Raw genomic sequence first — 25,049 nt, 5'->3', positions numbered from 1 at the left:
CACCACCTTCTCCCCCGTTTCAGAGGAGTGGCCACGGTCCCTACAATGGTCTATATAAGTCCAACAAGGTGGTCCTCCTCACCTCTCCTCTCAGATCTCTACTCCCACCATGCCCCCAAGCTGGCTCCCCTCCAGCCACCTTGTTCTGCAGTTCTCAAATGCACCACCCTGCCCTCCCCTTGGAGGCTTTGCACTGGCCGTTCCTTCAGATGAAGGACTCACTCCTCCAGAAGCTGGCATGGCTCCCTGACTCACCTTCTTGAAGTCTTTTCTCGAATGTCACTTTCTCAACAAGGCCTACCCTAACTCCCTGATTTAACTATAACCAACAATTCTGACACACTACATAATTTACTCTTTGGTCACATGTCATTGTTTATTGTCTGTCTCCGCTTCTAAGGACAAAGGTTCTTGCCAGTCTTATTCAGTGCTGAGTCCCAAGTTCCTAAGTGGGACTGGTGCACAGTACTGCTGATGGAATGCAGGGCGGAGGAGCTTGGAGGCTTGCCTTTGGCTTGTGGGTGAGCTGGGCCTACAGGAGCGCACAGCAATGTGGGATACCAGGTTGAAGGAGGGCCTGGTACATCTCCCCCCTCCCTCCTTTCCCCAGGAAGCTGCTTCACCCAGGGGAACAAGTGGCCTGGAAGAGGAATGGGCAACTTTTTCTCCAGCTGCAAGGCAGAACCAAGACTGAGTAGGGAAAAGTGATGACTGTCCACTTGTCATGGCCTCTTTAAAGCAGGCAGGGTAGCTGGCCCAGTGCTGTGCCATCACCCTCCTCAGCTTCTGCCCCAGACTGACTGAGCTCTAGAATTGGAGGGGTGAGGGAGTCACCTGTCTAAAGTCCACCAGCCCTCAAGATAGGACAGATGGGGAGGGGAGAACCAGGGAGTCTAGTAGAAGGCCCCAGGAGATGTGGACAGTTCCCCCCACCAAAGTTTCCCAGTCCCCGAGCTTGCCACAGGCTCACCCCAGGGTTTTCGGCAAACAGGATTACTATGTAGACCTGGGTGTACAGGCCCAGGGCTCACCCCACCTTCTCAGCAAGGTTCCCTCACTCCTGCTTCTCTTGGCTCTGCAACAGGGGGATGGCCATGCCCATTTCTGCCGGTACGACCACAGCTCTAGGCCTGTCCCCTAGGCACCCGGTGAGGAGCAGGTCGAGCTGGGCGCAGCGGGTCCAAGGCAAGTGAAGGTTCAGCTCAAGAAGGCCAGAGGAGGCGGCGGGTCCGTCCGGTGTCCCTTCCTCAACCCCCCACCCCCCCGTCCCCGCGCCCCGGCCGCCCCCGGTTACCTGTGCGAGTCCTGGTCTCCCCCGGGGGACGCTCCCGCCGGCGCTCAGTATGGGCGATTGGCGTCTTTGGGCCGCTTCAGCTGCACCTTGAGCCTCTTCATGCCGATCTGGAAGCCGTTCATGGCCTGGATGGCGGTCTGCGCGCTGGCCGGGTTGTCGAAGCTCACGAAGCCTGGCGAGACACGAGGGACGAGGGCCTGGGTTTCCACGGGGCCGCCCCGGCGGGGAGGGGTGGGTGGGGAGAAGGGCGGGGCCCGGGGGCGGGGCGGGGCGGGCGGCGGCCCCACCCTGCGCTCCCGCCGCGCCTCGGGCAGGAGGGGGGGGGCCTCGAGGCTCCTCCCCCCCTCGGGGCCCCGCCCCGGCCCGGCCTCACGCCCCCCACAGCCCGCGAGCGCGCGGCCCCTCCCGGGGTGGGCGTGTCCGGGGCTCCAGGCCTCGCCGACCGGCGCCGCCCGGCAGGGCCTCCCCAGCTCCACCGCGGCTTTGGGCGGCGCCACTTTCCTGGGCGCCCTCGCCCCCCACCCCGGCCGGCCCCGGCACCTCAGCCCTCTCCTTCGGTGGGAGGGCGGACACACCTGCGGGTGGAGGAGTTTATTGGACACTGTCCTCCCTGACAGGAGGGGGCCTGGCAGCGGGAGGGCACAGAGTGCCGGCCTGGGGAGAGAGAGGAGTGCGAGGGGGAGGGAGGGGGGCACCCCGGAGAAAACCTCTCCACCGCCGTTTCCAGCCGCCCCCCCCCCCCTCGCGAGGGCCCCTTGGCCGCGGGGAGGGCAGGGGCTGACAGTCTGACAGTCCTCACGGCCCTCGGCCCCCCTCCCGGTCCTGGGCAAGGTTGCCCCCAGCCAGGCTCGTGGCAGACACTTGCCTAAATCCAGTCCCACTCGCAGAAACCCACCACTTCGCACCCAGGGGCTGTCAGCACCTCCCTAGTAAAAATCCAAGGCTTGGGAAGTAGGTGCTCTTGCCCTGGATTCTAAGCACGTGTCCCCTACGAACCCCTCATGGTATCTACAATAACAATAGTGGTGTACAAATTAACACTATTAGTAAAACTTAGTTGAGAACCTTCCCTGTTACCCAGGGACTGCATAAGTGCTTTTCACAGGTTCACTCCTCCCAACATCCCAGAATGAGATACAGAACCGTCTATGGCTCCCAGTCACCTTCTGAAACAAGCAGTTCCCAGTTGGGGATGGTACGGTTCTGAAAGTTAGTTTAGAAGTCACCCTTTGGGAAAGGGTGTCTGTCTCTCCTTCTAAGGACAAAGGTTCTTGTCCTTTGAATGCAACTCCTTACAGAGACTACATTTTACATTAGCGTTTCCTAAACTGGCCCTAATTGGTGCTTCTGAAAAAGGGGCTTCTGTGGTCAAGTAGGCTTACCACTATGCCAGTCTGGGACAGTTCAAGGCACATTAACAAACAACACCCCCCCCCCCCACCTGCCCCAAGTCCTCCAGTAAATAAACCTTTATAGCTTTGTTTAGCCTAATATTTCCTGGAATTTATTTGACTTTAGAGGTCCTTTCTCTTGTAAAATGGAGTTAGATCCTGCAAAATATACAAAACTAAGTTTGGCGAGGTTCCCATCCTGCAAATGTCTCATTGGGGTGTTTGTCTCCAAATGGCCTTGAGATATGTAAGTGACAGGTGTACAGACCCCACAGAAGATCTAGCTGTTTTCTTGGCTGTCCGTGGTACATTGGGCCTGTCCGTGACCCCTCCCTCACTCTCCCTATGTGATAACTCTGTCTTTTTACCTCTGCCCTAGACACTGCCTCCACTGGCCTCTTTCCTCCTTCTGTTGTCTCCTTCCTGCTTTCGCTCATGTTTGCTCACATTTGTCCTTACAGCCATGAGCCATCAAAGATGGGGGAGAGGGTGTGTGTACACGCAGTGAGTATACACAAGAGTAGGTGCACGTGAGCTCAGACGGTCTTGGTGAGTCGGGCCCAGAGAAACATAACCAACATCTGTGTAAGTCCATATGCCAAAACAGAAGAGATTGCAGGTTGCCCATAGTTGGAGATCGGCATGAGGCATCCTTCTACCTCCTCCTCTCATCTCCCCGCCGGCCAATCCCTCACCCCACCAACATCTGCGTCCGATGACCACAGTCAAGTCTTAGCAGAGCAGAACAGTTTTCAAAGCTGTGCACTGTAAGTCTGTTACACTGCTCTCCCCCAGATTTAGGAAGGTGGTTGAACTAAATCTTCTTTCCCTGCTGGGACCAGACAGCCTCACTGAGGGTGACAGGTTCCACCCCTCTCTCCTCTGCTGGCCTGTCAGCTCCAACTCTACCTCGCCACCTGCCCCCTGTCCTCAGTGGCTCTTTTTGCAGGAAACAAATCTGAGCAAAGCAGAGAAGAGCTGGGAGAAAGACAGAAGGGCTGGAGGTGCTATCTAGGGCAGAGAGGCAGCCACCCAGTGGGGAGAGTGGGGGAGAAGAGGTCCTGCAGGGAAGAAGCCCAGCCTTCACAGAAGAGTTTAGAGTCTCTCGAAGCCCCAGGGGGTTGGGAAGGGTTCCAGGCTCAAAGAAACTTCTCTTCCTCAACTAGTTTTGTTAACTGGTGAGCAGTCAGGGCTGCTGAACGGGGCTCTGGACACCATCTCCCATTGTTGTGGTTTCTAGGATTACTTCCCTCCTCCCAGAGTCTGATTTCCCCCCCCCATCTCCCCCAGCCTTGAGAAGGTTCCTGCCTCACAGACTGTGGGGAGCCATGTGGGGAGGATACCTTCCTGGTATCCCCCGAGCCCTTCTTCCAACATAGCTACCATTAGCGCTGCACATCAGCTCACAAAGCCCCCTGGGAGATTCTGTTTATGCTTATAAAGAACAAGTGTGGCCTTTGAGGGGTTCACTTTAACATAGGACCACATTTACTCAAAAACGATTCCTCCTTTTGGGAACAAAGGGCATTCTCGCATCTCCTGAGGGTTTACTCTGGCAAAGCCCCTCACACACAGCCACCTTCCTGTAACCTCACACCGGGCCCCGCCCCTGAGAAATGACTACCGGTGTCCTCATTTCACAAATGAGGACACTGAGGCTCTGAGTTAAATGACCTGCCTTTGAATGAGTGCCGGAGCTGGTTCTCACACTAAAGGTCTCCGGGGGAGTTGCGGAAAACTCAGCTGCCAGAGCAAGAAAAAAGGAACCCCAGGGGCTCTGGGAGGAACGACTGGGCCCAGCCGGGCCCTCAAGGCAGGAGCGCATCCTTCTCTAAGGCCAGTGGATGTTTTGTGCTAGAAGTCTGTCTGTTCAGGAATAAAGGAAAGAGCCAGAGTAGAGGTATACAGAAGATGATTTTCAGAAAAAGCAGGGAAAAAAACCTTGGTCCTGGAGAATTTAAATAGGCAAATGGCAAGGGTAGTGTCTGGGGCAGACTCCAAGAATGGCTTCGAAAAAACGGGCTGTGTTCACAGGAGCCACAGCACAAATGCTCCAAGGTTGAGGCCTGAGACCAAGCCTGCTGGTCCAGGTGCCCAGAGCTTTGTGGGCTCTTAGCAGATGTCTGTCTTCTGATGTAGGGAACATTCAAGGCTTATTTAAAGAGCAAAGGCAATAATCTCCAGTTTGTTGTTCTTACATATGTAATTGTAATTTGTCAGGAGAAGTATCAGTCCAACAAGGGAGGGGCTCAACCCCTGTCTCTGTCTTTTTCTTTGTCTCCTCATACCCAAAGACAAATGAACTCCTGGGGCAACTCTATGCCCTCCAAGTACCACAAACTTCCTGTGGCGGCTGCCAGAGGGCAAGGGACAAAGGTTCAAAGGTCTTGACTGCTTTGGGGAATATTATCTAAAACCCGCAAGCCTTTCATGGTTCTGGGAAAGTGGTCTCCAAACTGGAATCTCTTTAACATGGGCTTGCTGATACTTCTACACACTTGTATGGTCTCCCCTACACCGTCCCAAGCTGTGATCGGGGTTCCCCAGGTAACACAGGCCCCTACACTGTCCTCACAGACCCGGGATCTGGGGTTCGACCTGGAGAGCTAAGCTTCTGGCAGGCACACATGGGAACCCGAGGGGCTCTGGGAGGAACGACTGGGCCCAGCCGGGCCCTCAAGGCAGGAGCGCATCCTTCTCTAAGGCCAGTGGATGTTTTGTGCTAGAAGTCTGTCTGTTCAGGAATAAAGGAAAGAGCCAGAGTAGAGGTATACAGAAGATGATTTTCAGAAAAAGCAGGGAAAAAAACCTGGCAAAAAATGGCAAGGGTCCCATGTGTGGCTCTTCTGGGGACTGGACTCCTCACTCCTTGGGGACCCATGAGTGGATCTAGCCGCAGAGGCACAGCTAATAGAGGCAAAAGAGAAGGCAGGAGAGGAGCTAAGGAGGAGTGGAGGGGAGAGGTGTGGGAGAGGCCGAATTCCAGGAAGTCTGCAGCAAATCCAAACACAGGATGCTCAGTTGAATTGAAATCTCAGGTAAACAATGAATTTTTTTTTTACTGTAAGTATATCCCCAATATTGCATGGAACATATTGCATATAATATTTGGGACATACTTACACACAAAAGATGCATCCATTGTTCATCAGAAATTCCAGTTTAACTGGGAACGCTATATTTTATCTGACAACCATACTCCAAATCTTCCCAAGTCCCCCGTCCCGTCTAGCATCCTGCCACCATGCACACTTCCTAAAAGTTGTATTTTCCTTCTATTACTCTCAGCTCAAGGACCTCCCCTCATCTCCCTCTGCCTCCATCCCAGGAGCATCCTCGTCTGATGGTCAGCCCCCCCAACACAGCCCCTCCCTCACAGCTGGCCTCCCAGGATCCCTTCTCCCCAAGCCTCCTGCTGGCTCCCTCATTCACTGTCCTTAGGCTCCCACACCCACTTTGTTCTCCCTCTGCAGAGTTCCCTCCCCTTCCTCACTGTTTCCATCCACCTGCCTTTCTCTTTGCTCCATTACTTGGTGCCTTGCAGACTTCAGTGCTGCGGGGTAGGCATGATTTTCATCTAAGCTCAGACCTGAGGCTTCCTGAGGGCAGGACCAGTTTGTTCTTCCTGACTCCTCAGCAATGTGGCTCTGGTGGCCTGAGGGAGTGGTGGGGGAAGGAGGGTTCAGTGGGTGGCAGGAGGGGAGCAAAGAGCAGGGTAGACAGAGAAGGGCGGCAGGGGCAGGACAGAGAGGAGGCCAAGGGGCAGGCAGGATAGGGGCCTCAGCTGGGCAGACCCCCCACCCCAAGGATCATGCGTGGCATCCACCAGGGCCTCTATGATTGCAAGACGGGGAGCTGCTGGGAGAATGGGCTCTGCTCGATGCCTCCACCACCCTGGCCCAAGGTGACTCCTTCCCCTTCTCAGTGGGTGGAAACTGGGCCTTGTGGCAGGCAGGGGGACCTGTCTCTTGGACTGTGATGGGGGAGGGGGGGCACGGGCGGGCAGGGAAAGCCAAGAAGCCAAAAGAACAGTAGCAGAGAGAAGAGGAGTGGGAGGTGGAAGCTGGGGGCTGGGCCATAGGGAGCACCTGGGGATGGGGGCGATGTGAAGGAGCAGGTTAAAAGCAGTCGGACACCGGTAAATTGGTGCGAGCACCGCCCTGTCCTGGGTGAAGCTAGTTGGTTTGTTATCTTTACCCACCAAAGCATTTACTTTGGTTAGTCGCCCGATCCACAAACACTTTCGAGGAGATGACATTACCGAAAGGGAGGAACATCTGCATCAGCTCAGCGTCCCCAAACTCCTGGGGCAGATGGTAGATGAACAGGTTACAGCCCTCGGGCCCTGCGGTGGGGGGGGTGGGGCAGGGAGGAGGGATGGCGGGGTGGGGGGAAGAGAGAGACAGAGGAGAGGTGAGCGAGTTAGGCAGCGGCAGCAGGGAGGGGGGCAAGGTTGGGAGGGGGGGTCTCATCCAAGATCCAAGGGCGGCCATGGAGGAGTGGGGACTGCTGAGCCCCAAGCCTGAGCTCTGTTCTCCGCCCTGCCCTTGGGCAAGTCACTGAACCTCTCTGTGCCTCAGTCACCTTTGCTGCAAAATGGATCTATAAGATGGTGCCTGGCAACTCGCTCCAGGGGCAGAGCTGATGAGTGAAGGGGGTAAATGTGCCAAGGCCTGGTCAGCCAGGGAGAGGAGGTGCTGAGGACAGGCAGGAGTAGGGAGAGCTGGGGAAGGCCAGGCGGCCGCCCTCCGGCCCAGCGTCTGCTCTGGAATGGCCCTGGGCAGCCCAGCAGGCCCGTGGTGCCAGGTGAGAAGCTTCTTGTCACGTCCCACAGGCAGGCCCCAGCTGGGACCTCCTGGCTGGCTGCTGCTTGGCCCATCTTCCTCCAAAATCCGCAGCCACTGCTTCCCACCTGGTGCCCAACCTTCCCCTGCCCCAAACCTCTCACTCAGCCCCAGTCCCGAGTGCAGACATCAGGACTTCTCTAGCCTCCTCCGACAGGTTAGGTGCACAGGAGGGGTTTCACGGCACGGCTCCGTGATTAGCTGGGGTACCCGCAAGCCTTATTACATGGAGCTCCCCATTTCCTGACAGCGGTAACAACCTGCCACTTCTACAGCGTGAACTACATGTCAGGCTCTTCTAAGCGCTTTATATGTAGGTTATGTCACTGAATCTTCTAGCAGCCCTCTGAGGCAAGTACTGTCATCACTCCCACTATAGATGAGCAAATGGAGGCCCAGAGAGGTTAAGTCACCTGCCAAAAATCACATGGCTGAGGTGAGAGAGCCAGGATATGGACCCAGGCCATCTGCCTCTGAACTCTGCGCTTTCCTCTCTCCCTATCATAAATCTCTGTGCCCAGAAACCCTGAACACTGTTGAAGCCTTTGGATTTCTAAAATTTCCAAACAGCTAAAGAGTTATGTTTTGTTTAAATAACCATAATTCTCAATTTTAACTTTGAAATGGAAATATTTCCAAGATGATTCATCTCTTTCTTGCCATTTTAAACAGAGTATGCTACGTGTTATTAACCTTTTAGAATGTGGTCATTCCAGTGATGGTTTCCAACCTGTGGAGGCCATGCAAAGCTGCATTTGTTAGAGACGTAGAAGAACCGAGGCTCTGACCAGAGACTGGTTGAGACTAAGCATGAGCTCAAAAGTGAAGGTAGTAAGGCATCGATGTGGGCTGTGTGTGGCTGCAAGGCCAGAACCACATCCTGCTTCTCTGGGACAGGTGAGGTTGCCAGGTAACCCAGTTCAGGAGCAAGTCTCTGGACCCTCACTCTCCTCCTTGTTCCTTCCAAAGAGCCCTTTGACCACCAAAGCGACCCTCTGAGCGTCTGACCTCCTGGGTCCTTGGTCCCCATCCTGCATCATCGACCCTCAGCCTCCCACCCTCAGCCTCTCCTTCCTGGACCACTGTCTCCCAGGAAAAGTGCCTACTGACGGCGCATTCAGAACTCACGCAAGCATGCTCCCTCACCCATCTCCAGGGGTCCCTGCTGCTGAGTCCCCCAAGCTTACCCCATCTCCAGCCATGCCATGTTCTCACTGGTTCATACTCTGAATGCGTCCCTTGATGGTCCCAGCTAGATGTGAGTGCCCTCCGGGCAGAAATCAGCTTGAAGGCCTAATCTAAGCCACACCTCCTCCAGGACTCCCACCCAGATTCTCCCCATACCTTCTCTTTTCCAGTGCTCCCTAAGTCTACAATCTGTGGTCTGAGGCTCTTTCTCCATTCGATCTGAGAGGTTTTCTCTGCAGTCAGATTGGGAGCTGTAGGGGGCAGGGGCATTTGCCTTCTCCTGCCCTCCTGCCCCTCCCCCAGCACTGCCTTCCTTCTTCCTTCCATCCCATTCTTCAGGCTTCCCTCACTGTCCCACCCCATGTAGCCACCTGCCTTGAACCTGGGACCCTCACTTCAAGTTCGACAAGATGCTTTATGTGGATGTTATATCTATTCAACTTAAAGTCTCAAAGAGCCTTCAAAGTCAGAGCCCACAGGCTCATCCCATCAGTATGGTGTGTCGTTGAACTTCACAGGAATGGCTCTCACAGCCCCAGCCTAGCCCCCTGCCCCTCACCCCTCCAGAGGGAGCACATACATTGTCTTCCACCCCCAAGCCCTTCCTGCATTTCCTCATCCACAGATGGTACATCATCCAGATGGCATCACCAGCAGGACTGTAAGATCAATCTGGTCCCACCCAGCCTTCTGAGAAATGGTGAAGCAGGGCTCCAGACACAGGAGGTGATTATTCTGGCCACACTGCAGCCCTGGGCAGAGCCAGGATTGGAGCAGCCCCGAGGGTAACCTCAACCCATCTGTGGAGCTGAGAGCCTCCAGGAATTCAGGCATCTGTTGGTTTTCAGGCTCGGCTCAAAGACAAGGTCCTGGAAGGAGGTCTCTCCCACAACCAGTGTGTCCAAGTACATCAGTGACATTCACAGGGGGTGGTAACCATGACAGAAAGGGCCAACCACTGTCATGGCTGGAGGAACACAGCCTTCTTTCTCACCTGTGCTTCATGTAACACTGTGGACATGACTCTGGTCTGGCTGCAGCCCACCCCGTCCTGTCTCCCCACCTGGTCCCGTCCCCAAGCCCAGGCTCACCTCATACTTTGCAGCACCCATGCCTTTGTTCCTGTTCTCCCTGCCTTGAATGTCTGTCTGTCCATATTTATGTGTGAAGACCTCATCTTCCAAGGCCCCCGAAGCCTTCTCTGACAGCCCCGCTCCCAGCACCATGAGCTCACCCTTGTATGAAACCTGGTTCTGTACACATCTGGGTCCACGATTCACCCCTCCCCATGCCCTGCTCTCCTATGGTGGCTCGTCCTGTGCTCCCGTCAGGAAGAGTGTGGACAATAAAGGGAGATCCCGCAACTGAGAGGTGGCTGGAGCAGAGACTGGCCTCACCAGGTCTGGTCTGGGGAGCTGGGCACAGGGGTAGGGAGCTGAAGCTGCTCAGAGATGAAGGAAGGTATGAGAAGTGCAGAGTGAGATACATGGGGTGGTGCAGAGTGTAAGAGAGGACGAACAGGGAGTAGATGGAGGGTCTCAGTCTATTTAAGGCCAGGGTTAGGGGCTAACCTGTGTATTGGTCAGAGAAGCACTGACCTGCAGGCGTGTGTGTGTGTGTGTGTGTGTGTGTGAGGCAGAGTTTAGAGACCCCTGAGCCCACAGGCCAGAGTGATGCAGGGCACTGACTGCGGGCTGAGGGTGTGTCAGCCTAAGGCCAGTGGGGTGATAGTGCCTGTGGGCACTGTGCTCTGGTCTGGGCTTGGACGGACAAGACTGGGACTCTTGGACCCTGCCCTTCATGGCTCTGCTCTCACTGACATGGCACTGGAAGAGCTGGACTGAAGGGGAGGAGGGCAGGAGCAAAGCAGGCTCAAGGGCCACAGACCAATGAAGGGACCCTCTGGTGGAGGCAGGGCTGCTGGACCCCCCGCCCCCACTTCACCACCAGCGGGGCCCAGATGTCACTCCGGACAGAGCCAGAGCAGGCCGTGTTCGCAGGCTGTGGGCAGGGGCCCCACCGCACACTCCTCTGGGTTCCTGTAGCTTGGCCTTCCTAGCCGTGGAGAGGTGATGACACATATCTCAGGAGCTGCCCAGTGTGTGTCAACTGGGGTGGTGGGCATCATGTACAACTTTGGAGGGATGACGGTTTGGTGAAGGAAAGGCTGTGTGCACAGCGAGAAATCCATAGGAAATTTCTGGACTTCTGAGTCAGACGTGAGCTTTGAGTTTCATGCTTCTCTAGCAACTAATCCTCACTGTTCTCATTTTATAGGTAAGGACATCAAGGGGAAGGGGAAGAAGGTGGCCATAAACTGGGAGTCAGATCCAGATGGATTTGCTTAGAAGTCCAGGTTCTCAGCCATCTGGGGCATGCTTGGGGCCCGTCAGACCAATGCATTAAGACTAGCAGACTCCGGGGTCCTTTCCAGGGCTAACCCACATCTCCTGGCTCTGGGGACCTATGCTGCAGGGACTATGAGCTGTTTATCTGGAGACCATCGGAATCCTCTGGCCAAATGGGCTCCTGGGACAGATGCAGTGGCCTCACTGGTGGGTAACCCTTTTCATGGGCTGGGGAAGGCAAGACCTTGTTAGTATCCCTGCCCCCCCCCCCCCACTGGGCTCTCTGTGAGCATGCCCACAGAATCCTGAGGGTGGGCTTATTTATCCAGCTCCCTGTGGGTCTCTAGTCTCTGGAACAGGAAGACACTGAGGGTCTTTATCAGATCCCAGCCTCCCAAACCCCACTGGCCTTGCCTGCCCTGTGCACACCAGGGCCTCTGGATGTGACTTTCCAGGCACCTCTCCTTCCACTAGACTGCACAGAGACACTCCCACTCCCGCACCTGCCTGTGGAGTCTCACCCTGGGAGCTCCAGCTGGGAGCACCCAGAGGATACAAGCTCTCCTGTCCGTGATGAACAGGTCTCCCTACTCCGGCCCCGTGGTGAGAATTCCTACTTCTCCCCTTCCTCTCCACTGGCCAAATCCTGCCCATCAGGGGATGGGGGATTCTCGGACCCCCACCTCTTCCAGGGCTCCACCTTCCTGCCCTCCTGCCACTTGGGTTTCCAGAGCTGCCCTTGAGAAGCCCACCTCCATGTTTGGATTGGAAAATGCGCCATGTCATGATTGGGCTGTCTTCCCTCACCCTCCTCAACACCACACACAAACATGGTCACCTTTCAAACGAAACACCCCAGCCAAAGGCCCAGGTGAGCAGCCCCTTTGGGGACAGAAGGGGGTGGGGAGGGGCCTAGGAGCCCCAGCTCAAAAACTCACCTTCTCTCTGTTGCTGGGGGATCATTGGAGGTGGCTGAGGAAAGGCCTGGCTTATCTGACCATAGGCAGCAGGGTAGGCGGCTGCTGGAGGGCCAAAGAGAAGAGGCGAGAGGAGAGACAGCGACAGTGACATGGAGAGAGACAGAGTGAGAGGCAGGAAGAAAGAGAGAAACTTCAGTGTTGAGCAGTAAAAGCAGACCAGCCAAAAGGGGCGTTTTAGCTTAGCCACTTAAGATAAAGCCAGTTCAGTGTGTGTGTGTGTGTGTGTGTGTGTGTGTGTGTGTGTGTTTGTGCGCGCGTGCATGCAGTTGGGGGAAGGCAAGCTTATTCTGAAAAAATGGAGCACCCGCATTTGTGGATAATCCACAATAACGGACCATCAAAAACATTGGAGTGCCCGCACAAGATCACCCACACCACCAGGAATCCCCATTCCTTGAGCCAGGGCTGACTCTGGCACCTGTACCCTCCTCCCACTCAGATGGCACCTGTGTGGGAGATGGGGTGCCACCCTATGTATGAGCTTGGCCTCTGGGATCCTGCCAGGGGGTGGTTCTCAGGGGCAAAGGACTCAGTTGGCCAAACTTGGTACTTTCTGGGTTCAATTGGAAAGGGTCAGAGGTGGAACAGGAATGGCCAGTCCCTGTCCCCAGCCTGGCCTGCCTCCAAAGGTACAGGATCTGAGGTCAGAGTTCAAGGGTCCCAGCAGGTGAGAGAGCTTCCCCTGACCTCCAGATGTGAGAGGCCAGCTTCACCAGAGTCTCCATATTGCCCTCAGGAGAGATATTGCTGGCTCTTTCTGACCTGGCCAGACAGCAGGAGACTGGCTGGGCAGAGATGATTATGGTGTGTGTGTGTGTGTGTGTGTGTGTGTGTGTGTGCGTGAAAGACAGACAGAGGATAATGACTGATAACTTGCCTTGGGCTTCCTACAGTGGCTGATCACCTCCCCACTCAGTGACCTAAGGCCATCTGCTGGCCCCAAGACTATCTCTTCTCACTTCTTTTTTTCTACCTCTGGCTGCCTATGTCCCCTCGCTGGAGCCCCATTCCTGCTGCCTGGATGTGGATGGGGGAAGGAGCAGAACTGCTTCTCTTCCAGGGTCGCTCCTTCCCTCAAACCCAGGCATCTACATTTGCCAGACCAGTGACTGTGAATTCTGGCCTCTCCCCCAGCACAAACCAGCCCTGGAAGCACCAAGGTTGGGAGGGAAGTCCGGCCTCAGAGCCGGGTATCTGCCCAGAGCTTCAGCCTGGCTCACCTACTCGTGTGAAGTTCTGACCACCCCCCGCTGCAAAGGGTACCGGCCATCAGAAGTAAACTGCCTGAATGCTGGGGGCTTGTAGAAGGGGAGCGGGTCCTCTTCCAGGATACCCTTCCCGCCCTTCCCACTCCTCCCCGTCCCCTCCCCAGCTTGGGGCCCAGGCCTGGGGAGGAAAGGAGGCATTGGTGCCCCAGGTGTGGGGACGTGAGGATACTAACGACCTGCATACTGCTGCACTCCAGCGTAGGCCTGCTGCAGGGGGTCCGCGGCGGTGGGGCTCTGTGCTGCAGGGGAGCCAAGGGAGCAGAAATCAGCGATGCCCACCCAGACCAGCCTTTCCCCCACCGTGCCCGGGGAGATGATGCCTCGGCTGCACTGCCCTTCCCAGCCACTGTGGCGTCTGCCCCCACCCTGCCTGGGGGCTGGGGGACTCAGGCTGCAGCCGGCTTGGGGTGGGGTAGGGTGGGATGGGTCGCTCATGGAAAGGCTGTGAAGGGACGGGAAGGAGATGCCAGAGGAGGGCTCCACCATGAGGGGCTTGGTGGGAAGATACCTGAGCGACCTGGTCCTGGACAAGGGCTGTGGGAAAACGGGTGAGGAGGCTAGAGGTTACCAAGAGGGTGGTCTCCTCCTCACTTATCCCCAACACAAGTCAGGGGCAGATCCCAGCTGGGTGAAATGAAGGGCATGGGAGGCTTCATCCTGCCACACTGTCCTCCTGGGCCACCCGTGCTGCTCAAACACAGGGACCTCTCCTTTATCCTTAGGGAGTTTGCACAAGGCAAGGAGGCCTTGCACTCTGAGGTCACGGCCGAGACACATTCAGCAGGAACTGGCCACACAGATAAGGTCTGCCCCATGTGGCCCCAAAAACTGAAGAACCACAAGACCAAGGACCTTCCTCCCACCTGATCTCGTGAGTCTGGGCTGTCTACTGCCCAGTGTAAAGAGAGGAGCCTTAGGCTGATACTCTTGCAAGCAACCTGGGGAAGCTGGACTGGGGCAAAGGCTTGGCCCATTTCTGTTGCCTCTGTTGTGTCTACAGGTGCTGCGGGTAAAAGCCCGGCGAATGTGGGCACTGCCTCTGGTGACCAAGGCCACCCACTGATGACTGACGTGGTAGGGGGCTGGCCCTGGAGGCCCAGGTTGGCGAGTGGGGACCCAGACAGATCCAGCCTCAACATGTCCAAGGCAGAGTGGATAACACAGCAAGGCAGGAAGACAATTATCTGGGCTTATATCTGCCTGGCAACCCAGGCCAGCCAGCTGGCTGGTAGTGCTAGGCTTTGGGGCCTGCAGACCAGGAAGAATTCCCAAACTTCCCTTCCGAGCTCCTGTCCCTAAACCTCTCGGTAACCTTCCTCTAGAACAACAGCACCTGAGCTGCAGGGGAGCCCAGGGAAAATCCAAGGGGCAGTGGTCCTGGGAGACAGCGTAGATGGCTGCAGGGGAGCTGGGCCCAGGAGGGGACTGCTCAGAGTGGAGAGCTGAAGACAGGTCAGGATGCAGGCCCCTCCTGCCTGGGGTTGTCCCAGGACAAAACCCTATCCGTCTATTTCCCTCGAGTCGGAGACTGGAGCCAGGAGCTCCTGGTGGGGAGGTGGTAATGGTGATGATGCTTGTCGGGCTGGTCTTCTCTACCCTTCTGCCCCCTCTGCCTGACTCCTCTACCAGCCCCAGCTCTCTGGAGAGCCATGTCTAGCTTTGCCCTCTCAGTCTTCCCAGCTGCTCAAACACAAAGTGCCTTTATGCAAATTAGAAAAAGGTGTCTCTTCCTCTGGCCAGTTGGATGGCCTATGCAAAATATCACCTGCACAATTTACATGGCAGCTCACCCAGCACAGGGCCAGAATCATAGCAAGTGCTGAGCACATTCTGTGACGTAAGGAGTGAACGGTCCTTAGCAGTTGTGAGAGCTACCCCTTCGGGGGTGTTATGTGGCAATAAAGGCCACACTGAGTGCTTCCAACATGATCTTGTTGAGCGAGAGGGGAGGACAGAGAAGCTACCCGGGGCTAGGAAGTGGAGAAAAACATTTCTGAGACCCTTCTCTACTTCTCTGCTTAATGACCTCATTAGTAACTGCCAAAGAGTGAACACTTTGAAGGATCTCGCTCATTATAGCAGCTCCAAACTCCGCATTTAAAGATGGTAAATTAATTTTTTTAATGTACTACTTTTCTCCTTTCCTTCCCTCATCCCTCCCCCCTGCTCTGGCAGGGAATTGTTTATGGGATGTGGCAGATTGTTACAAATGGGGGAGAGGAACATTTCCAAATTCCATGAGGGAAACAGCTCACAGATGCTGGTGGGGGTGGGGAAGAAACAGGTTTGTCAAAATCCAGAGATCCAGATGGGCTTGCGGGCAGGGAGGAGGGGGGGAAATGAAACCACCCAGATGTGCTGGGGACTGTATCTCCCAGCTCATGAGCCAGAGTGGGGAGGAGCCCAAGAACCTGAGCTTGGTGGGGTCTCTCCCACCTCTGGCTTGCCGAACCTCTCCCTGCCTCCCTTGCCAGCCTGGAGTCTTCATCCTTCAACAACAGTCCAGATCCTCTGGCCCTGCCCCTTTACTCTGGGATTCTCTGGCTTCTCCTAGCAGTGAGGGGAGAAGTGTGGAGCAACGTGGTAGGGGGCTGGCCCTGGCGGCCCAGGGCGGTGAGTGGGGATCCAGACGGATCCCAGCCTCTGGGATCAGATCAGAGACAATTCCAAGGTCAAAGTCAGGAAAGTCTCTATTTCTTGCTAGCACAGTGACCTTGCACTCTGCTGCTGGTGGAACTCTCATATTCTATGGATGTCTGGGCCTCACTCCAGACACTGAAATCAAAATCTCTGGGCTTCTGTGATTTCACAAAGACACACAGATGATTCTGGTGAGCAGAGTAGAGGGCACTACTTTGCCCCCTTAGCTGACCTCCTCTGTCCTAGTTGGGCCAAACTCCTTACCACCCCTTGTCCCTGTCAGGAAGGGGCCCCTGCCTCTGGGCCTCCGGGACAGCCTCCTCTACAGACTATGTTCCTCGTTCGCCCTCACCTCTCTAATTCCTATCCATCTGTTAAAGTTGATCTGGGCCTCCTACTCAGGAAGCTCCTGATGATGCTCTGTTCTGCCTTACTGTCTCATTATGCTGTCAATGTATACTGTGTTCTTGACTGGCTTTGACCTCCCAGGGGATAGGCCCATGTCCTGTTCTCCTTCTGGAGCCCCCCACCCCTCTTTCATCTGCCGCAGACCGGGCACTTACTAGTACTTACAGGGACTCTGTACTGTAACCATCTGCCCTCCAGGAAGGAGGACAGCCCTCTTCACATCTCTATTACATTGCCCCTTGCCAGTCTCCCTTAGGGCTTTAGGCCCAGCTTCCCTGCTCTAAAGTCAGTCCATCTTCAAGGCCAGAGAGAGGAGCTGCTGCAAGCAGCTGGGTACTCTCACCACAAGAGACATGCTAAGTTTGAGAGGAACAAAGTGCATCAGGAACAGGCCTCCTGGGTCTTGTAGGCCAGCATTTATGCAAGAAGCACTGGGGTGCTATCCATGGTTCTGACACACTTGTCCGAAGTGCCAACCACAGTTTTGTACAGATCCAGGGACCAAACTAGTATGTACTAGTCAAAATGTCAAATCTATATGCCTCTGCCTCGTCCATATAAGAGATTTTTTTCCTACTTAACACTAAGTATGACTATTCTTTTAGTGTCTCTCTCCACTCATTTCCTATGGGCCAAATTCACTCTCAATTAACTTGCAGTTACTAGCCTCTCTATGTCAGTGTACAACCATATCTGTTCTCTTCTCTTTCCTGACAGAGCTCCAGGAATGGGCTGGTCTCTTCTCTCCAACCAGGGGCTCCCTGAAGGAGGGCAAGAGGCTGGCTCTCTCTGATCACATTTGGGGTTCTACCAAGGAACAGGCAGAGAGTAGGAGCCACATGTTCCCTGTTACAAACAAGGGCAGGGACAGAATGGATGAGGAATGTGCTGCGTGGGGAAGGAAGGGCTGCCAGATGTGCTTACCTGGGTAGGGGTGGATGCCATTAGCAAACACAGCTTCCGCGGCAGGTTGCCCATTGGCCTGTGGGGGGAGGCCGGTGAAGCCGTTCACCCCAATGGGGGATGGGATGCTAGGCACAGCTGGTGCAGTGATGCCTGGAGGGGTGCTGCCACCTGGTTCCAGAAGTACAGAGGGGTGGAAGAGGAGGGGAGGCAAGCAGAACCAAGGTGAGGAAGGCCGACCCATGGAGCTCTATCCCTTGGCTCCAAGGGCCTGGGAAAAGACCTCCCAAGTCAGTCCTATCTGTGAATCATGCCTGGGGTTATCTCCCTTCATGGTGACACCACTCATCCCAACTGTATCCATCCTTCAAGGCAGAGTCCAACTCTGGCCCACCCCAAGAAAGCTTCCCTGACCAGTGACTGCAGCATGGCCTTGGACCTGCAGCACATAAACTATTCTCAGTGTCCTTGACTTTGACTACACTTAATCTTCCTTTCATCTTTTTTAGTGGATGTTGCTCACCCCAGCTAAGTCAGGATGGGCTGGTCCTTGTTTAGCCACTACGGGGCTACTAAGTTGCTGGCTCTGCTCTCTTGTCTGCATCACTGAGGGGCTGATCTGGCTCCCCATGAAGGAGTTTTGCTACTCAGGTGGGAGGAGGTCTTAATTCTGATGTTCCCTTGCACATAAGGAGAGAGCCCTTTGCAAAGTCCAGACTCAGCCCTATTCATACACCAAATAGATGCTGAGGCCTCCTCCAGTGGAGGCAATGGTGATGCTCATTGTGACAAGGGTAAAGTCAGGGTCAGATGACAATACCCTGTGCCTTCTCTAGGTGGGTGGAGCCCAAGGTGTGGATGGCATACTGATGATTATACTGGAAAGGGCCTTCCTCTTCCTGTAGGAATCAGGGAATCTCTACAGCTCCTGGATGTCAGGAAGGCTGCCAGTATGGTGCAGGGAGCTGAGGAAGCTGGATGAATGAGAACCTGGGGTGTTGGGCCAGGCCTTGGGACTAGACAAGGGTTTCTTAATTTTGTCACTACTGACATTTGAGGACAGACATTTCCTTATTGTGAGGGGCTCTCCTGGGCATCATAGGATGTTTAGCAACAACCCTGGCCTCTACCTACTAGACTACAGTAGCACTCCCCCTACCAGTTGTGACAACCAAAAATGTCTCAGGACATTGCCAGATGTCCTGGGTGGGCGGGAGGACAAAACTGGCCCAGGTTGAGAATCACTTAACTGAACAATAGCCAAGATCTAATTAAGAACATCCTGGGGAGCTTGGGTGGCTCAGTCAGTTAAGCATCCAACTTCCACTCAGGTCATGATCTCACAGCTCATGAATTCGATCCTCACGTTGGGCTCTGTACTGACAGCTCAGAGCCTAGAGCCCGCTTCAGATTCTGTCTCTATTTCTCTCCACCCCTCTCCTCCTTGTGTGCACTCTCTCTCTCTCAAATATAAATATTAAAAAAAAAAGAACGTGCTTTATGAATGGGGTTATTTCCAAACCTGCTGTCCTTTAATAATTCTTGAGGTTCTCTCTTGCTTATCTCTCTTGCTTATCTCTCTTGCACTTGTCTTGGGAAAAGCCAATGAATCTAAGTTGGATTAAAGAAAAGTGAAAAAACTGGGGCTCCTTCCCTGGTTAGGCCAGGAACCTAATAAGGCCACAGAATGGGCAAGATTTTTTTCCCCTCAGACCTCAAAGTGAGGAGGTGTTTTCATGTGAATTTCTTTCTAGAGATCTAGAAAAGAGATCAAGATGAATTGCTTCCTGATATGGCTCAATAACTTGAGTGAAACTTTCACCACCCTGAAATCATATCATTGACTGCATGGGGCCCACATCCCATCTTCCCTTAGGTCTCCAGAGATTCGAACATTTAAAAAAATTTTTTTTAATGTTTTTATTTATTTTTGAGAGAGAGAGAGAGAGAGAGAGAGAATGTGAATGGGGGAGGGGCAGAGAAAGAGGGAGACAGAATCTGAAGCAGGCTCAAGGCTCTGAGCTGACAGCACAGAGCCCGACGTGGGGCTCAAATGTGTGAACCTTGAGATCATGACCCGAGATGAAGTCAGACGCTTAACCTACTGACCCACCCAGGCGCTCTGGGATTAGAACACTTACAAACTTCCGGAAGATGAAGCCTGCTTGGGCCCATACATCATGTGCTCTGGCCGTGGGAAGGTCCACCAGTAGATGAAATTGGCCAAATAATAGGTCCCACCTGCTGCTTTCCTGCCACACCAGGTCCAGTGTTGGTACCTGGCCGCTCACCTGAGGTTGGGGTCATGGGTGCAGCCGCCAGGCCATTCATGTTGAGGGCCGCCATCTGCTGCATCTGGGCGGCGGCGAAGGCAGCCATGGGGTTCAGGTAGCCGCCCTGTGCGACTGACGCCATTAGTGCCGCTTGCTGCTGCATCAGCTGGGGCAGAGGAAGTGGAAAAAATATCATGCGCTTCCAGGGGGGCAGCCCTCCCCACCAGGGGGCTTGGCTCCTGGAGACCAGCCTCCCAGGCCCTGAAACCCAGGGAGTTCAGATATATCCCCCCACCCCCACCCTCTGAGAGAACTGTATTCATAAGTAATGACAGGGTCTTAGGGACTCTAAAGTTGTAGAGGGGGAGGAGGAGGGGACTGGCTCCATCGGTGCCGGTCAGCCCTAAGAAAGGTCTGTCATCCATGGAGATGTGACAACCAGAGCTCCAGAGACATGTTAGGTGAGCTTCTATAGAGTTAACTTGGCATGGATTTGTTTAAGGTGGTCCTAACTTGGAGTCTGTTCGGTAGAAGCAACAGGAGAATCATGAATAGAACTCTGGGCACCCCCAGTGTCCTCACAAAGGTGAGCGGGGACTGGGTAGGTTGGTCACATGGCCAAGTTTGGACACTGATGAAGAAGTGAAGTGAGCTTATATCTTTAGAACCGGAACGCCGGCCGACCTCAGGGCCACCCCTGTGGGGGCTGTGGTTATAAGTCTGGGGTCAGCTCCCGGGAGACAGGGGCAGAGCTGGCTCCAGTGTGGAGGGAAGAAGTGGATGGCCAGCAGCATAAGGCAGGGTCTGAAGGGACCGCGGGGCAAGTGTGGATGCAGAGGGCCTTGGGGCACCTCAAAGGAGCCCTGCCGGGAATGACCGCCTCCCATGAGTGAGGGCAGTAGAGTGGTGACAACCAAGCACGGGCACCTCTCTCACCACTTCCAGGTGGTGCTTCCTAGACTCTGACTAGTGGAAGAGCGCTGAGGGCACCCCACCTTGCTGCCCAGCCTAGAGGCCTCTCCAGCTCCTTCTCTATAGAACCAGAATAGCAGCCCACCTCCTCCTGGAAGCCACCCTGCACTGGCCTAGACTTCTCTTAGTCCCCTCTGGTCTCTACTCCCTGGGTTCACTCCTCATCACTCCTCATGCTCCAGGACAGCAGGATATTCTGGGCCAGGAGCAGGGCTCCCCTCAGCACACTTAGACGTCCTTGCTCTCCCAGGCTCTGAGCAAAGTGAGCTAGAGAACAGCTGCGCGCACGGCCCCGCCCCTCACTCGGCTGCGCCCCCACTTACTGCCTGTGCGTAAGCGCCGTAGGCCCCAAACGGGATGGCCATGGGGTTGAACATGCCCATCTGGCCGGCCATCTGCTGCATTCGCCGCATCGTGCGCTCCTTGTCGGTGTCGGCAAACTTGACCACCAGACTGGATGAGGCTCCCTGCAGCCAGGACTGCGCGTGAGGCCCACTTGCCCCAGCTGCCTCCTCTCCCAGCTGTCCTTGCCCTGGCGGGACCCACCCGATCCTCTGGGGGAGGGCCCTGGGGAGGGGGAGGGATGGAGCTGGGCAGCACGTTCCAGCGCCTGCACTCGCCCAGCTGTCTGGGATCTTAACCCCACGGCAGGCGTTTTTTAATCTAGAGGCAGTCCAGTTCCTTACGTCTCTGGGCCTCAGTGTCCTTGTCTGGGAAATGGGGATAATGACAACGCCTTCCTGCCTCTTGAGGAGGCTGTGAGCGCCCCACATTTGGCAAAGTGTGCACGGAGCTCAAGGGCAGGCGGGGCCCTGCGGAGCTCTCGGTCCCTCTGGGGCCACCGCGGGGTCCTCACTTCATCCGGGAGCGCCCCACTCACCGGCATAGTCTGGCTGCCGTGCAGAGCGTTGATTGCGGCTTGTGCCTCGGCGTGGGAGGAGTACTTCACAAAGGCGCACCCTGGGGGGACGGGAGAGGCTGAGCCAAGGCGCGAGGGCCGGCCCAAGGAAGGCCTTAGAAGCGCGAGGGCTGAGAGGTGAGTCACCGGAGGGGCCGAGGGGAGAGGGCGCATCCCGGATGAAAGCAGAATGGGTGAGACACAGAGACTGAGAGAGAAAGAGAGACACGGAGAAACACAAAGACAGAACCACACAGAAACAGAGAAAGACCTGGACGGGGACGGAGACTTAAAAGCATCCTTATTTTAAGTCTCCCTGCCCCTCTCTGGACTTGGATGGCGGCCTTCCCTTATCCTCAGGCCGGACCTCCTTGCCCCTTCCAAGCATCCTTCCCCGGCTCGCGAGTCGCAGGTCGGGGCCAGCTGGAGGCCCAGGACTGGCCGGGGTTGGGGGGCTGCTGTGGGGCCCAAGGCCTCGCCCGCCCGCTCCCCCGCCCCGCCCCCACGCACCCTTGCTGTTGCCATCCGGCCCGCGCAGGATGGTACACTCCTCAATGTTCCCGAAGGCTTCGAAGAGGCGGCGCACGTCGTCCTCGGACTGCTGCTTGTTGAGCATGCCCACGAAGAGTTTTCTATCTTCTGGAACAAAATTAGGAGATGCTTACCCGGGCCAGAGGAGCCGGGCTGCACGCGGGCGGGCCCGGACGGCGGGCGGGGGTGGGGGGTGGGGGTGGTGAGGGGGTGGTGGTAAGAGGGTACAACCGGAGGGTAAGAGGAGGAGGGGGAGGAGCTGGGCAGGCAAGAAGGCTCTTAGCTGGAGGGGGAGGGCTTGGACGCAGCTAGAGCAGGAGGGCCACAGGGTGAGAGGGTTGGGAGAGAGGGAGAGCAAAGCCAGAGGTGGAGGTGAGGGAGGAAGGGTTGGGTCAAGGGGGCTGGATTGCAGCGACTGTGCCCCCTCCCGCCCAGAGGGCAGGCAGCACACAGAGGGAGTGAGGCCATTGGTCTGGCTGCCCACCTATATGGCACACGGATGGCACAGCGGTGGCACAAGGGGCATCTGGGCAACCCTGCATTCCCTTTCTCCTTCCTCTTAGCTACATACTATCTTCTTCAGCCACTTTCACCCCCAGATGCCAAAATTAACTCACAACAGGCAAGTCCACCACAGGGCTTTTGCATCTGTCCTTCCCTCTGTCTGAAGTGCCTCCTGATCACAAGGCTGAATTCTTCTCGCCTTCTAGGTCTCAGTTTAAATACTGCCTCTTCATCAAGGCCCCTCCTTCCTGCTCTCCTTTATTCTCTGTCTCAGATTCTGTCTCTCAAGGCCCAGATTCCAAAGGACCATCGTTTACTGCTTTGCTTTGGTTTCTGTCCAGCTCCCTGCCCCCACCCCATGGATGCTCCCTGGGGGAAGAGAGCAGGCCTTGCCTGGAGTGCCAGTTAGTCAGCCCTCAGGACAGAGTTACGGAGTGGACAAACGAATGCCCTATGTCATTCCCAGGGTCACACCTTCTTTTTATCCTACATTGTTTGTACCTCCATCTGGTGTCCCTTCCTTGGTCTGGCCCTTCCTAGTTCATGCTGCAAAAATGTAGCCCTGGACACTTTTGTGGGACCTGTTCCTGAAGGCTGGGCTCCGGCACCAGTCTCCCCCCGCCCAGGGGGTTTAGAACGACTCGGTTTGTTGACACCATTTGGCCGCGTGCTTAGGGTAGCAGGAATCACACTGGACTGTGCGGCTCTGTAGCAGCCGTGACTGCCGAAGGATCTCCCATCCCACAAGCTTATTGCGATGTGACGATGTGACGTTAAGTCCTCCCACTGAGGTGGGGCCTGTGCTCCCTCCCCTCGAATCAGGGTGGGGCTTTGACTGCTCTAACCAATAAAGAATGGCACAAAGGAAGCCTGCTGACTTCCAAGTTAAGTCATAAAAGGGAGGCGCTCCTACTTGGCTCTGTCTTTGGGAATGCTTTCTCTGTGAGAAGCCAGCCACCCTGCTGTGAAGAACTCGAGACTCAAAACTAGCTCACAAGAAAGTCCCCATGAGAAGGAACTCATGTCCCCAGCTGACGGCCAACATCGACCACCAGACATGGGCAGAATGAATCTGCAGATGATTCCGGCCCCCAGCCTTTGAATCTAACAGCTGAGGACCAGGCATCTTGGAGCAGAGATGGGCCTTCCATGCTGTGCCCTGTCTGAATGCCTAACCCCCAGGATCCATGAGTGTAACAAATGGTTATTTTACACCACTCAGTCTGGGGCTAAATTGTTATGCAGCCATAGGAGCTGGAACAGAATCCTTGTGGAAGCAGCACTCAGCAGGCACTCACTAGATGTTTGTTGACTCTCGAATGACTGACAAACACAGGCACACACAGCCTATTTGCAGAAACGTACACCCCCAAATTGCAAATGGCTCTGAGTTCTGGTTCCTGCGAATGTGAGAGCATTCTGAGTCTATGTCTCTCTGTACTCAGAGTACTTGCTACCTTCTGCCCCAGAGAACCTCCCCATGCCCAGACTGCCAGGTGAATTCACATAGAGCTGAGGAGGTGTCCTGGGGTCTGGAGCAAAGCAGAGGAAACCACCTGGTCCCTGCACTGCTTCACAAGCCACCCCAGAGTCCTCTACTTCAGGAAGCCCTGACCTCTGCCCTGTCAGTACCTCTTAGCCCAGAGCACTTAGCACTGGGCTAGTCCTCAGTGATGAGGTGGTCCTGGGTCCCAGCTCCTTCCATGCCCTACAGGGCATCATTGCCAGTTGTTGTTACTGCTTCTGGACCAGGGCACCCCAGTCTAGCCCTTCACCATTAGTGGGCTTCTGTCAAAGCTCTGGGGCCTGGAGCCCCTGCCTAGCCACCTGCCCCTTCCCGGGCAAGCAGGTGGCTTCTTGGGCCATCTCAAGGCCAGGCACACCCCGGCCCCATCTTCAGGGCTCACAGACTCCAAATTCTGGGCCAGGAAACCAAGAAGAAGAGAGAGAGAGAGAAAGTGGAGGGGTGAAGCTGGGGAAAGATGGGGGGAGATGAGGTTAGGAGCGGAGGGAGAAGGAAAATGGCAGAAATGGAGGGAAAAGAATCAGAAACAAAAAGCATCGAGCAGAGATGGCAGAGGAGAGGGCAGAGACAGAGGGGAGAGGGGCAGTGGCTTATGTTTAACTCCCAGAAGCAGCAGCAACATTTTCCATGAAGTGGAGGAAGCTTCTCAAGCCTTCAGTGGAGTCATGAGTCATTACAACTCTGCACTCCTGTCCCCCACTCAGCCCCAGCGCCTTTTAAGGAATCCAACTAAATGGGATTTCCGGAAAGACAATGAAGTGAAACCCCCTGCCTCCTGCTAATCCCTGGCCCTCAGGTTTAGAAATTCCGTCTCCTCCCTGGGAAGGAAAAAGGAAAGGAAGAGGGGGGGGCCCTCCTCTGTCTGAGCCTAATTTAAATGCTGGGACCGAAACCCCGAGACTTCTCCTCTCTCCTGACATCTGAATATATTCCTTTATTATCATTATGACAGCCTTCTGATTGCATTAAAATTCACCCACACGTGCCTTTCTATTCAGGCACTTCCCTTTCGCCAGTTTTTCCCCCCTCATTTTTTTCTTCCTCTCCCCTGAAATTTTGTCTTCCTTACAGTTCTCTGTTCT

The 25,049-nt window shown here is 55.3% G+C and overlaps 1 protein-coding gene across 50 annotated transcripts in view; it reads right to left on the bottom strand.

Moving 5' to 3' along the window:
• The window catches only part of CELF4 (CUGBP Elav-like family member 4), a 299,094-nt gene that overhangs the window by 9,460 nt on the left and 264,585 nt on the right, over nucleotides 1-25,049 (bottom strand). For 3 of the 50 annotated variants that reach the window (XM_058692255.1, XM_058692258.1, XM_058692261.1), the window contains exons 4-13: nucleotides 21,918-22,046; nucleotides 21,390-21,469; nucleotides 20,833-20,976; nucleotides 19,556-19,703; nucleotides 17,286-17,435; nucleotides 13,487-13,552; nucleotides 12,004-12,087; nucleotides 6,947-7,030; nucleotides 1,870-1,948; nucleotides 1,295-1,466 (exon numbers count right to left, since the gene is read on the bottom strand). In XM_058692255.1, coding sequence (XP_058548238.1) covers nucleotides 1,295-1,466; nucleotides 1,870-1,948; nucleotides 6,947-7,030; nucleotides 12,004-12,087; nucleotides 13,487-13,552; nucleotides 17,286-17,435; nucleotides 19,556-19,703; nucleotides 20,833-20,976; nucleotides 21,390-21,469; nucleotides 21,918-22,046 — 1,136 coding nt within the window. Of the gene's footprint in view, nucleotides 1-1,294; nucleotides 1,467-1,869; nucleotides 1,949-6,195; nucleotides 6,341-6,886; nucleotides 7,031-12,003; nucleotides 12,088-13,486; nucleotides 13,553-17,285; nucleotides 17,436-19,555; nucleotides 19,704-20,832; nucleotides 20,977-21,389; nucleotides 21,470-21,917; nucleotides 22,047-25,049 lie in introns of all 50 variants that reach the window. The other 47 variants (XM_058692256.1, XM_058692260.1, XM_058692262.1 and 44 more) reach the window with 27 other exon arrangements.

Source organism: Neofelis nebulosa, chromosome 11 (genome assembly GCF_028018385.1).
Source record: "Neofelis nebulosa isolate mNeoNeb1 chromosome 11, mNeoNeb1.pri, whole genome shotgun sequence".
Lineage (NCBI taxonomy): Eukaryota > Metazoa > Chordata > Mammalia > Carnivora > Felidae > Neofelis > Neofelis nebulosa.
This window is presented reverse-complemented; position numbering and strand designations above follow the sequence as displayed.